The 11,720-nt window shown below is 50.9% G+C and overlaps 6 protein-coding genes across 6 annotated transcripts; 4 read left to right on the forward strand and 2 right to left on the reverse strand.

Annotated features, from left to right (window-relative positions):
- Positions 1-402: 402 nt before the first annotated feature.
- PGRI_073080 (dihydroorotate dehydrogenase 2) lies at positions 403-1,996 on the forward strand (the record flags this gene model as incomplete). The annotated part of the gene is made up of 2 exons (XM_040795022.1): positions 403-876; positions 932-1,996. 2 exons carry the CDS (start codon positions 403-405, stop codon positions 1,994-1,996), a joined length of 1,539 nt encoding a protein of 512 aa, XP_040652699.1.
- Positions 1,997-2,655: 659 nt separating this feature from the next.
- On the reverse strand, positions 2,656-3,995 carry PGRI_073090 (triose-phosphate isomerase; the record flags this gene model as incomplete). The annotated part of the gene is made up of 2 exons (XM_040795023.1): positions 2,656-3,683; positions 3,986-3,995. 2 exons carry the CDS (start codon positions 3,993-3,995, stop codon positions 2,656-2,658), a joined length of 1,038 nt encoding a protein of 345 aa, XP_040652700.1.
- A 1,104-nt stretch (positions 3,996-5,099) lies between these two features.
- PGRI_073100 (RpiB/LacA/LacB family sugar-phosphate isomerase) lies at positions 5,100-5,582 on the forward strand (the record flags this gene model as incomplete). Its single annotated transcript, XM_040795024.1, has 1 exon — positions 5,100-5,582. One exon carries the CDS (start codon positions 5,100-5,102, stop codon positions 5,580-5,582), a length of 483 nt encoding a protein of 160 aa, XP_040652701.1.
- A 532-nt stretch (positions 5,583-6,114) lies between these two features.
- Positions 6,115-7,121, forward strand: PGRI_073110 (putative U-box domain protein; the record flags this gene model as incomplete). The annotated part of the gene is made up of 3 exons (XM_040795025.1): positions 6,115-6,197; positions 6,299-6,836; positions 6,888-7,121. The coding sequence occupies 3 exons, from the start codon at positions 6,115-6,117 to the stop codon at positions 7,119-7,121; spliced, it is 855 nt and encodes a 284-aa protein (XP_040652702.1).
- A 385-nt stretch (positions 7,122-7,506) lies between these two features.
- On the forward strand, positions 7,507-8,059 carry PGRI_073120 (acyl-CoA-binding domain-containing protein; the record flags this gene model as incomplete). Its single annotated transcript, XM_040795026.1, has 2 exons — positions 7,507-7,830; positions 7,940-8,059. 2 exons carry the CDS (start codon positions 7,507-7,509, stop codon positions 8,057-8,059), a joined length of 444 nt encoding a protein of 147 aa, XP_040652703.1.
- Positions 8,060-8,348: 289 nt separating this feature from the next.
- PGRI_073130 (tyrosyl-DNA phosphodiesterase 1) lies at positions 8,349-11,663 on the reverse strand (the record flags this gene model as incomplete). Its single annotated transcript, XM_040795027.1, has 7 exons — positions 8,349-9,110; positions 9,161-9,557; positions 9,621-9,733; positions 9,833-10,166; positions 10,465-10,811; positions 10,871-11,361; positions 11,414-11,663. 7 exons carry the CDS (start codon positions 11,661-11,663, stop codon positions 8,349-8,351), a joined length of 2,694 nt encoding a protein of 897 aa, XP_040652704.1.
- Between the last annotated feature and the right edge of the window lie 57 nt (positions 11,664-11,720).

Genomic DNA, 11,720 nt, shown 5'->3' on the forward strand with positions numbered 1-11,720 from the left:
CATTTTACCAACAATTCTAGAACCATAACTGAAGAGAAAGAAGATGAAGTATATCCAGTGGTGGTAACAATGTAAGGCTACCGCCCTAGAGATTCTGCAGACTTAATCGCCACCGCCCGGTCTGTGCAGCAAAGAACCCGAATCCGCCCTCGAGAACTGCAAGGGACGTGCGAGAACCTCGGATCGTGCTCAATTGCTATTGTAAGTGCTCTGTTAAGTGCATATTGACCTGTATCTACTGCTACCGCTGGATTGTTTACAATGCGGGTCGATTGGAGCTTGACTAGCTCCACGGCCCCATGACAATCCACTATGAATTGCAAGTACTAACCGCTATATAGGTTCGATCGGGCGTTGCCGTAGCTCCGCCGGCGAATATAACTAGCTCCACAAACAGTAAAAATGGCGTGCAACTCCGCAACGATGGCCTGGAGAGCCAGCGTCCGGGCTCGCGCCCTTCCCATATCCCGATTGAGCCAACGGCCGTCAGCATTGCTACAGAAGCGGGCCCAGCGCTACCCTGGTGCCTCACGATATGCTTCGGACTCGGCTGCCCCAGCTGAGGCAGCTAAGGAGACAGTGAAGGATGCTACAAAGGAGGCAGCCAAGGAGATCCCCCGCAAAGCGGGCCGTGGATCTAAGAAGGCCTTGTACGGTGCTTCATTGGCCTTGACCCTGCTGGTTGGCTATATCTATGGAACCGACACCAGAGCCAGTATCCACAGATACGGCGTCGTGCCCTTGATCCGTTTCCTCTGGCCCGATGCGGAGGATGCGCACCACATCGGCGTGGAGAACCTGAAGATGCTCTACAAGTACGGTCTTCACCCGCGCGAGCGTGGCGATCCGGATAGTGATGGTGCCCTGGCAACCGAGGTAATGGCATTCCCAACCCGGCCTATAACCAATCACTAACAATATCCGTCTCCAGGTCTTTGGATACACACTCTCCAACCCTATCGGTATCTCGGCCGGTCTGGACAAGCACGCCGATGTCCCTGATGCGCTGCTCGACATCGGTCCCGCCATCGTCGAGGTGGGCGGCACCACCCCCCTGCCCCAGGAAGGAAACCCGAAACCTCGAGTGTTCCGACTGCCCTCACAACACGCCATGATCAACCGTTACGGCCTCAACTCCAAGGGTGCCGACCACATGGCAAAGGTGCTGAAGCAGCGTGTATCTGACTTTGCCTACGCCGCTGGATTTGGCCTACACGAACAATCGGAGCAGCGCGTCTTGGACGGCGAAGCCAACGTCCCGCCCGGAAGTCTGGTCCCAGGCAAGCTTCTGGCCGTACAAGTTGCCAAGAACAAGCTGACACCGGACGGAGATATCGAAGCCATCAAGCGCGACTACGTCTACTGTGTGGACCGAGTGGCCCCGTACGCCGACATTCTCGTCGTGAACGTCTCTAGCCCCAACACCCCAGGTCTGCGCGACCTCCAAGCCGCTGCCCCCCTCACAGCAATCCTGACGGCGGTCGTCGCCTCCGCCAAGAACGTCCAGCGCAAGACCAAGCCCTACGTGATGGTCAAGGTCAGCCCTGATGAGGACTCCAACGAGCAGATCTCCGGCATCTGTGAGGCTGTCTGGAACTCCGGCGTCGACGGCGTCATCGTCGGCAACACCACCAACCGTCGGCCCGACCCGTTGCCCCAGGGTTTCGTCCTCCCCGCCGAAGAACAGAAGACTCTGAAGGAAACCGGCGGTTACTCCGGTCCCCAGCTGTTTGATCGCTCCGTTGCGCTCGTCGCCCGCTACCGTGCCATGCTTGACCAGGGACCCCCGTCTGCGACCGACTCGGACAAGTCTATCGTGTCTCAGCTTCCTCGGAAGGTTATTTTCGCTTCCGGCGGTATCACTACCGGTAAGGAGGCGCGCGCGGCTCTCGATGCCGGCGCTTCCGTGGCTATGATGTACACCGGTGTTGTCTACGGTGGTGTTGGCACTGTCACGCGGGTTAAGCAGGAGTTGCGTGAAGAGCTGAAGAAATAAGCGGTGTGAACTAGATTTTTTTTTTCTCATTTGGTCTTTGATAGATCCTGTAAATAACATGGACATGAACAAGAAAAGCAATATTCTGTATTCATCATTCTTCTGATTTCTCGCCCGAAAGATTCAATCGGCACCTGATGGATATATGCAAGGGAAGGCCGAGTAAGGCAATGCCGAAAAATGAAAAAGGGGTATTCATGTCGAGTGGATAAAGCTTTGGGGAGCTCTATAGCTCGGATTACTCGTTCGGTGCAGAGTCCACCCCACATCAAGCACGGAGTTGGGCCGATATATATGGATCCACGACATCGGAAGCCTATTGCAATTGCCGAAGCTAAGAAAAAGCGTTAAAAGTCATCTGAGACACAAATCTCTGATCAACCGCGTGACAAGTTTGAAAGACCGGGGTTCTCTATCGGGTTCCCCCAGATAGGCTTCCCGAAGTGTAGAAGCCGGTTGAGCCCACTTTTGATCTTCGGTTTTGTCTAGATGCGTCTTTCTTTTTTAATGTACTTTTCCGTATAACCATGACGAGGATTCGTATAGTGCGAAACACAATACATGTATAATTGTATGTGTTAAGGTGTCAAGGTGTCAACTGTCAACTGTCAACCTTGGTGTCGACCTGGTGTAGTGTGGCGTAGAATTAGTGAAATACATCATGCGACAGTCAGTGTCTCCTCCACTTCACGAACAACCTCACGCACGCCCTTAATTTCATGCGCGAACCTGCCCAAAAACATTCCATCCACAGCTTTACCAAGACCCCCCGCCCCCCAAAGTCCAGGCCCCGCACTGCCCCCATACAGCACACGAGCGGTACCCGGCCGCTCCCCAATAACAGCCCGGATGCCCTGCACAACAGCAGCAACGTGATCAACACCCGCCGGCTTCGGCTGGCCAATAGCCCAGACAGGCTCGTAGGCAAAGATAACAGGCGCGTCATCCGGGATAGCAGCCAACACAGCGCGCACCAGCACCGCGCACTCGTCCACAGCCTGGCCGACTGCTTGGGAGGCGACGGGGCCTGGGGCTGTTACCTCGCCGACGCAAACGAGCGGGACCATATGCTGGGCGCAGGTTGCGGCGGCCTTGCGAGCGGTTTGGTCATCTGATTCGTTGAAGATAGACCGGCGTTCGGCATGGCCTAGTTCGACGATTGTGCAGCCCAGGGCGCGGATTGAGGCGGGGGAGACTTCGCCTGTGTATGCGCCTTGGGGTTCCCAGAAACAGTCTTGGGCGCCTAGGAGGAAGGGGGGTGTGGATTGGGAAGGTCCGAGGTTGGCTTCGTACTCTTTCAGGATTTGGGCGCAGGGCCAGATGGTTAGGAAATCGGGGATTAGAGCTAGGAGGAGTTTGTCGCTGTTTGCTGGATGGACGATTTCGTTGGATGGGTTGAGGAGATCGCGGAGGTAGGTGAGGGTGCGCTCTGGGGTGAAGTACATCTTTAGAGAGATGAGGAGGAGCTTCTCTGGAAGAATTGGGTAATTGGACGCCATGGTGATGGTGGTGATGGTGGTGATGGTGGTGATGGTGGTGATGGTGGTGATGGTGGTGATGGTGGTGATGGTGGTGATGGTGGTGATGGTGGTGATGGTGATGTGAGAATTGATTGTTTGGGTGTTTGTTAGGGGAAGCCCAAGTATGCTTAGCGTTCCCGTGTAGGGTAGGGTACTCGGAAAAGTTGCTTTGTATAGCAGCAATTGAAAGGGTTATAATTGTAATTTCAAGTAATTCCAAGGTTTTTTTTTTTGACAATCTGGGAAAGTAAATATGTGTCAGTGCGTTGCATTAGCGGCAATGGGCCAGACGTTCCGATATCCCATATTAGCTTGGAGGGGTCGACATAGTATATTTGATGTCACAGCCATTCGGAGTACTCAATACCGAGTGCAACTGATAGGTCAATGGGTAATATTACTGCCTAACCCTGAGTAGAAATGAAACTATTCCGATCTTGGTATGGAATTGCACCTATTCCGTACATACACTTTAACATATGGTTATATCCTGTCTACTCTGTATAACTCAACCATGAGAACTCAACCATGAGAACTCAACCATGATGTACAATGTATACCATCATACAGTGCAGATCCAAACGAAAATCTTAAACGAAAATCCGGAGTACATACCCCGTAGTGCATTTCAGAGAACCAGTGGACTCAATTCCAAACAGTGACCAACAACATTGGGACAGTGGAGTTCGAAAGTGGATGCAGGCAGTGTCAATTATGGGGGTTAGCGTCGGGGAAGAATAGCCGTGCACTGGGACATCAAGTTATGTTGTAGGTTGTATGTTGTCCTCCGTAAAAGCAATTCAGAATTCAGATTTGTTCAATATATATTTTCCCAATAGGCAGGTCAGGTTTAAAATCGTAAATTCCAGTGTATGAGGCCTAATTTCAATAAATCCCTCTTCCCGTCCGGGATACGGCTGGGCCCATATCCGTGTATTGGACACGCGAGGTCTTAGCCACTGACATCCTTGCGGGAAATAAAAAGATGACACCACCGAGATACCAAGATACCAAGACACCAAGACACCAAGCCATCCAGACCCTCGTCCCTTGGCCTTGAGGCACCAAGATTCAAAAGGGCAGGTAAACCGCCATGTCTGTGCAAAAAAAAAAAAAGCCACAGCCGTCTTGCCCTATAAACTGTGTTTACCACTGACATCGATGGCTTGAAGAAAGTGAAGTCCGTGGTCTCAACGCCAGCGAGGTTTAATAAAAAACATCCCGTGTAATACGAGGTAACATGCATGTATGAGCCAAAACAGGGTTCCTAAAGTATCCGACCTCGGTTTAACCTCGTTATGACGCTGACCACTCATAGTCCACCATTGGGGGTGCTATGATGATGGAGTGGGCCACCCCCGGACAATTGTAATACGCGTAATATCAGAAGGTAAATTCTAGTGGAGAAGGCTACTAGATGATTGCATCAAATGCAAGGATTGGTTTGTGGAATTTGGGAAAAAGGAGGGGAAGAAGAGCATATAAAGACCCCCTTTGTGTACTCCCAAATCAGGATTTCTCTTCTGTATATTCCTCAATCTCTATACTCTTTTGTACATTCTTCCCTATTCCTTACCTTCATCATGTCCACTACTCCCTTCCGCATTGTCATGGCCTGTGACGAGGCCGGTGTCCCATACAAGGATGCCATCAAGGCCACTCTCGAGAAGAGCCCTCTTGTCGCCGAGATCATTGACGTCGGTGTCAACTCAACTTCTGATAAGACTGCCTACCCTCACCCCGCCGTCGAGGGTGCCAAGCTCATCAAGGATGGCAAGGCTGACCGTGGTCTTTTCATCTGTGGCACTGGTCTGGGTGTTGCCATTGCCGCGAACAAAGTACCCGGCATTCGAGCTGTTACTGCCCATGATCCCTTCTCCGTCGAGCGCTCCATCTTGAGCAACGATGCCCAAGTCCTCTGCATGGGTCAGCGTGTCATCGGTGTTGAATTGGCCAAGAAGCTTGCCACAGACTGGCTCAACTACCGCTTCGACCCCAAGTCTGCCTCTGCTGCCAAGGTCCAGGCTATCACCGATTATGAGACCCAGTTCCACACTGCCGCTTAGACTCTTGTCATTGTTCCCCTCGATACACTTGGAATGTCTTGAGAACCCTCCTGCTCTTGTCGTCAACCTCATCAACCTCGTCAACCTTAAGAGCAGGTCAAGTCCATCGACTGGTCTGCATGATTGTTACGTCTTTCTTAGTTCTCACAGCGCATGATACCACGAACCAAATGTCACTTCCGCTTCCAGATTGGATTGGAAAATCACATAGATATGTATATAGTGAATAAAATAACTATTCAACTTCAAAGTGATCTTTCAAAGAGTATGAAAAAGTATGAAAGTAAATTCCTATACAGCCAATTAAGCTGACTCAGACCCTTCTGCGGGGATCTATGAGTTTCCGTCTTGTTTCATTTGGTTTCACAATACAAAAAATATACCTCATCACAGACTAAAAGTCCTTAGATTCCCATCTTTTAAGAAGTACAATATCATACAATATCCACTCTATCACTTCTAAGGTCTATATGGTGGACCGCCCCACATTGGGGATCAACAGGAGAAACCCAACTTAACTCACACATAAACCATGGCCCAAGAACTGAAAGCAAAGGGCAACGAGCTCTTCAAAGCCGGAGATTACACCGGTGCCGAAGATTTCTACTCCCAAGCGTAAGCTATCACATCCGACCCCTCCGACGCTTCCGCCCCCTCACCTCAACCCTCCAAAACAGTCGCAAACCATTGAGACATCCCTGATGAAATCATCCTAGAATCCAAAAGAACCCCCGAGACGCAACCTTCTTCACAAACCGCGCTATCACCCGAATCAAGCTCGCGAAATGGGCAGACGTCGAACATGACGCTCGCGCCGCGATCGAAATCTACGGTTTAAAGAACCCCGCCGCCCTAAAGAGCCACTATTACCTAGCCCAAGCCCTCCTAGGCCTGCAACGTCCACAAGAAGCGCACGATGTCGCATCCGACGCATACCAACAGAGTCTAGCAGCGAAGAGTGCCCAGACGGAGAACCTGTCGCGCACAGTCTTGCGCGCGAAGCAGCAGATCTGGGCTGCGCGGGAGACGGCCCGGCTGCGCGAGCTGAATGAGACACTGGGATCTGTCGAGGCGCTCGTTGAGGCTGATGTAGCGCGTGCGCTGGCGGAGTTGCAGGGTCGGTTGGAACGTGGGGAGATCGGGGAGATTGGGTTTGGGGAGGATCAGAAGGCGTTGCGGGATGATGCGGAGACTAAGATTAAGAATTTGAGGGAGGCTTTTCGACTTGCTTCGAAGGGGGAGGTTCAGGAACGGGTATGTTTTGATTTTCGGACTGAAATTGGTTATTTGTTGACGTTTTTGCAGGTTGTGCCGGACCATCTTATTGATGGGATCACCTTCGAGATCATGCATGATCCGGTTATTACACCGTCTGGGGTTAGTTTCGATCGCTTGGGTATCACCAAGTATGTTGAGAAGTCGGGTGTCGATCCTTTGACTCGGGCTCCTCTTAGTGTCCATGATCTGCGGAACAATTATGCTCTCAAGGCTGCTTGTGAGGAATTCCTTAAGAACAATGGATGGGCGGTGGACTGGTGATTGCTCTCTCTTTCTCTTTGAATTTGTACATTGCCCCGGGAATTCTCTTTTGCTGTTTTCTGGTGCATAGCGAGTGATTTCAACAGTGCATGTAAATAGTGCATATGCTGGCGTTAATAATGAAGTTGTTAAAAGAGATATCAAGATAATTTGGGCTTACTCCTAAAGCTACATATATATTCTCCGAATGTATTGCCTACGTAAAATATCACCGAACTAATCATGGCCTGACCCTTTAAATCAACTGGCGAGTGCCCTGTCAGCTACCCCCACCTATACCCGGTGGACCCCGCCCTCAACCGTCTCCAACTTCCTCAACATATAAATCCTCTCTTGTTGACTTTTCCCTCTGCTTATACAAAATACAAAACTCCTCAAATTCAAAATGTCTGACATTACCCCCTTCATCACCGTTCTGGAGGCCGCCCAGAAGAAAGAGAAGTTCACCCCCGAGGTCCAAGAAGCTGCCGCCGGCATCGATGTTGCTGCCCTTAAGGACATTTTCGCCAAGGTCGCCGAGCAGGGCGAGTTCGAGAAGCTCGACGATGCCACCGAGGCCGAGACCCTCCGCAAGGCCTTCGAGTTCGCCGCCAAGGCTGTTATGATGCTGAAGACCTCCCCCGGTCTTTTGGAGAAGAAGGACCTCTACATCTACTTCAAGGTTGGCAAGGGTGATGTTATGGAGAAGCCCGGCATGTTCGATATCCAGGTATGTTCAACCTTAACTTGATTGCGAGCTCGGGAAGACCCCCTGGCCTAAGCAATAGCACTTTGGAGAAAGACCGGTAGCTGACATTGTTTTTTTTTCAACCTTACAGAAGAAGCAGCTCTACGGCGCCTGGGAGAAGGTCAAGGACTACAGCCCTGCCAAGGCTCACCAGCTCTACATCGACTGCGTCAACACCTTCATTACCAAGTACGGTACCCGCGACCAATAGATACGATTGGGAGAACTGGGGAGAATGACTCGTGATCGACCGGATATATTATCAAGAGATTTTGGAAGGTGATCTTGGAGGGAAGAGATAATCGTATTGTCTCAATCTCTCAAGACGAATAAACGAATACAAATGCATGCTACTTTCCATGACCCAGTACTTTCGCGTACACCACAATCCGTATACAACATATGTATATGCTCTGATAACCATGCGACTCACGCCTATGGACTGCTGAGACAAAACCATCAGATATAGCTGAGGATACTAAACAAGAAAACAAGCAGATTCAAACAATCCAGCTCTGTCCCTGCCAGTCCGGCAGATGATGCGAAGCAGTCGCACACCACGGCTCATCGCCTGCACCGTATGGCGTCAACGGAAGATCATAGGGCATCCGGAACCCGACGACCACAGAAGCCGTCTCAGCCTCCTCAGACACAGCAGGACGATCCCGCTTAAAGCAAGGAACCATCAGCGCGTCCGGCGCAAGGGATTCCCCTTCCGCTAGAGATTCAGAAGCAGAAGCAGAAGCAACATCGTCACAACCCCCATCTCGGAAAAGCTCTGGCCAAACAACAATACCAATCTCCCAGCTACAAATTCGCACCTCACCACTCGAATTATTGTTCGCGCCCCACGCCTGCGTGGACAGATTCGCCGACGACACCATCGCCCAGTCGAGAGTCTTCATGTCCGCGTCCGCGAAACGGATGTAAGTCTTGATGTGCGGGGCAGCGCGGGCACGGCCTGCTTCACGTCTCGGGGGGCTGTCTTCGGATAGGTCGATGCATTGGTTTGGAGGGATGGAGTCACCTGCCCATTGACAGAGGTACGGACGCATATATTGGAGTTGCTTTTGTTGAGCTGCGCTTTGTGTTTTCATGTGAATTGAGCCGCCGGAGTTGTAGCCGTCTAAGGAACGGCGGATCTCGTCTGGGGTTGGGAAAATTATCGAGTAGGTTGTTGGTTGTGTTGTTGGGTTGAGGGCTTTGAAGAAGACGTCTTTGAGCCATTTGTTTGTTTGGCCGAGGGTTGCTACTGAAGATGTCTTGGTTTTGTTGGAGGTTTGTTTCAGCATGCTTGTCTGGGGATACGTACCTGGATGACTATATGTGGTTTCTTGCCTGTGGTTTTCTGCCGGATGGGTATTTGGCTCATCAAGTCTTTCAGTGCAGGCCAGCCCCATAGTGTGTCCTCTTCTGAGCTGGAGTCACTGATGTGCTTTTTGGACGGGACACTAGCAATGAGGGCTGCGCGAATAGCGCCGAAGTCATAGCGGTCTAACTGCTGAACTAGCGGGCCGGTCTTTTTAGGTCCATATGCTTTCAGATAAGTTAGAAGATCCCTTTTGAACCGTGCGCCTGATCCGATTTTTGAGCCTGTCGGAGGTCCTGCTGAGCTTATTCTCTCTAGGGGAAGCAGTGGAGAGCACCAGGCGGCTTGTGTCATATTAGTCCAATCCATAGCGATCATGTTCGCAGTGTGGATAACGACTCTGTTGTTAATTGGTCAGATCTAGACCGAGCCATAGTGAACAATAAGCTTGGAAGAATCTTACTGAGCTAGGTCATCGTGCCGAAGAAGAATCATCATCTTGGAATGATGTGTCCCAAAAGGTTCCGGCATGTACGCCACAATAGGCTCAACATTAGGATATCGCGAACATGTTTCCTAGTAGCAGATTAGTCTCATTTCACCAAGCCCTCGGCCATTGATAAGATGTAGTCAAAGGGATGGAGTCCACCCAAACAAGTCTCGGTGCGAACATACCTCAATTCGAATCCGATTTGAATCCTCTCTCCTCCACGATCCATGCACAACCTTGACTTGCACAAGACCCCGGACATCTTCGTCAAACTGTGACATGAGGAAGTCCACATCGAAGAGGAAATTGAACTGCCAACATTCCCGGATCATGGGATCTCCGAGAATGTCGCGTAGTCGGATCGTGTCGACATTATTACCATTCGATAAATCACGAATATGGGTAAGCTGTACTGGCGAGTTGACGATCTTGGTAGGGCGAACAGTGTCTTCAGGCCCAGGAGTTAATCCGCTATCAGCCAGTCGGGGAGAGCCCCGTGGCAATGGTGGGCTAATGGCCCTGCTTAAAGACGTCAGGGGTGTAGTTGGCGAGTCATTATCGGAGTCTGATGAGATTCTCACTCTTTTGGAGGGGTGCTCCATTCAAATTCACTATGAGGGTAGTGGGTGAGTTGATGGTTGAAAGGCGGTCGAGACGTGCGATCGTGAGAGATACAAGTTGAAGTCTTCGAATATTTACATCGAATGTTATGCCACACTATTCTGTTACATGATACATCTAAATTTTCTGTTACTCTCATAATTCTAGCTGTTTTTTGGTCTCGAAGTATTGACCACAAAATTTTGTTTTAATTTACTTGCGAATCGCAAGCTTCTTGATCTCCTCCACAACCGCATCAGTGACCTGCTTCGTTGTGGCATTACCACCCAAGTCACGGGTAAGAACTCCCTGCTCGCATACATTCTCGACACAATCCAACAGTTGCTTGGAAGCCTCCTCTTCGCCGAGCCAAGCAAGCATCTCCGCAGCCGTCCAGAACGTGGCCACAGGGTTTGGGATACCCATACCAGTGATATCGAAAGCAGAGCCGTGAATGGGCTCGAACATACTGGGATACTCCCGTGTGGGGTCGAGGTTAGATGTAGGTGCGATACCAATCGATCCAGCCAGAGAGGCAGCGAGATCAGAGAGGATATCAGCGTGCTAGTTGATCGTCAGTCCATGGACCTAGATATGCATCATTTCTCATTTCGATAACTCACCAGATTAGTAGCAACGATGGTATCCAGGCTCTCGGGCTTCAGAACCATGCGAGTAGTCATAGCATCAACAAGCATCTTGTCCACAGTGACATCGGGGAAATCAGCAGCAACAAGCTTTGCCACTTCATCCCAGAGAACCATACCGTTGCGCTGCGCATTACTCTTAGTAACCACAGTCAACAACTTGCGCGGTCGCTTCTGAGCAGTCTCAAAGGCAAACCGCATAATCCTTTCCACGCCATGACGGGAGAAGATGGAAACCTCAGTCGCGACCTCCCATGGCTTTCCGGCGTGGGACCGGCCACCCTGACCCGCATACTCTCCTTCGCTGTTCTCACGGATAATCACCCAATCGAGGTCATTGGGGCCGCACTTGCGCAAAGGTGACTCAGTGCCGCGGAACACCCGTGTTGGGCGCACGTTCGCATACTGCTGGAACGTCTGGCAGATGGCGAGTCTTAGACCCCACAGAGAAATGTGATCGGGGACGTCTTCTCTCGTGTTTAGTATCATGTCTTGAAGGCATTGGGTGTATCAGCTTACCAGGAGCGCCGACGGCGCCGAAGAAAATCGCGTCATGCTTCTTAAGCTCCTCGAGTCCTCCATCGGGAATGTATTTGCCGGTCTTCTTGTAGGTCTCGGAGCTCCAATCATAGTTCTTGAAGTCCAACTTGAAGGTCTTGAGGGTATCGGTCAAGGCATTCAAAACAGTAATACCAGCATCGATAACCTCTGGACCAATTCCATCAGCTGGAATGGATGCGATGCTGTAGGTATTTTGGCTAGCGGACATGATATTGTAAGATTCTTGTTCGAGGTGATTTAGTTGGGTGAGGGCAGAAGACGAACT

The sequence above is a fragment of the Penicillium griseofulvum genome (genome assembly GCF_001561935.1).
Source record: "Penicillium griseofulvum strain PG3 chromosome Unknown contig_6, whole genome shotgun sequence".
Lineage (NCBI taxonomy): Eukaryota > Fungi > Ascomycota > Eurotiomycetes > Eurotiales > Aspergillaceae > Penicillium > Penicillium griseofulvum.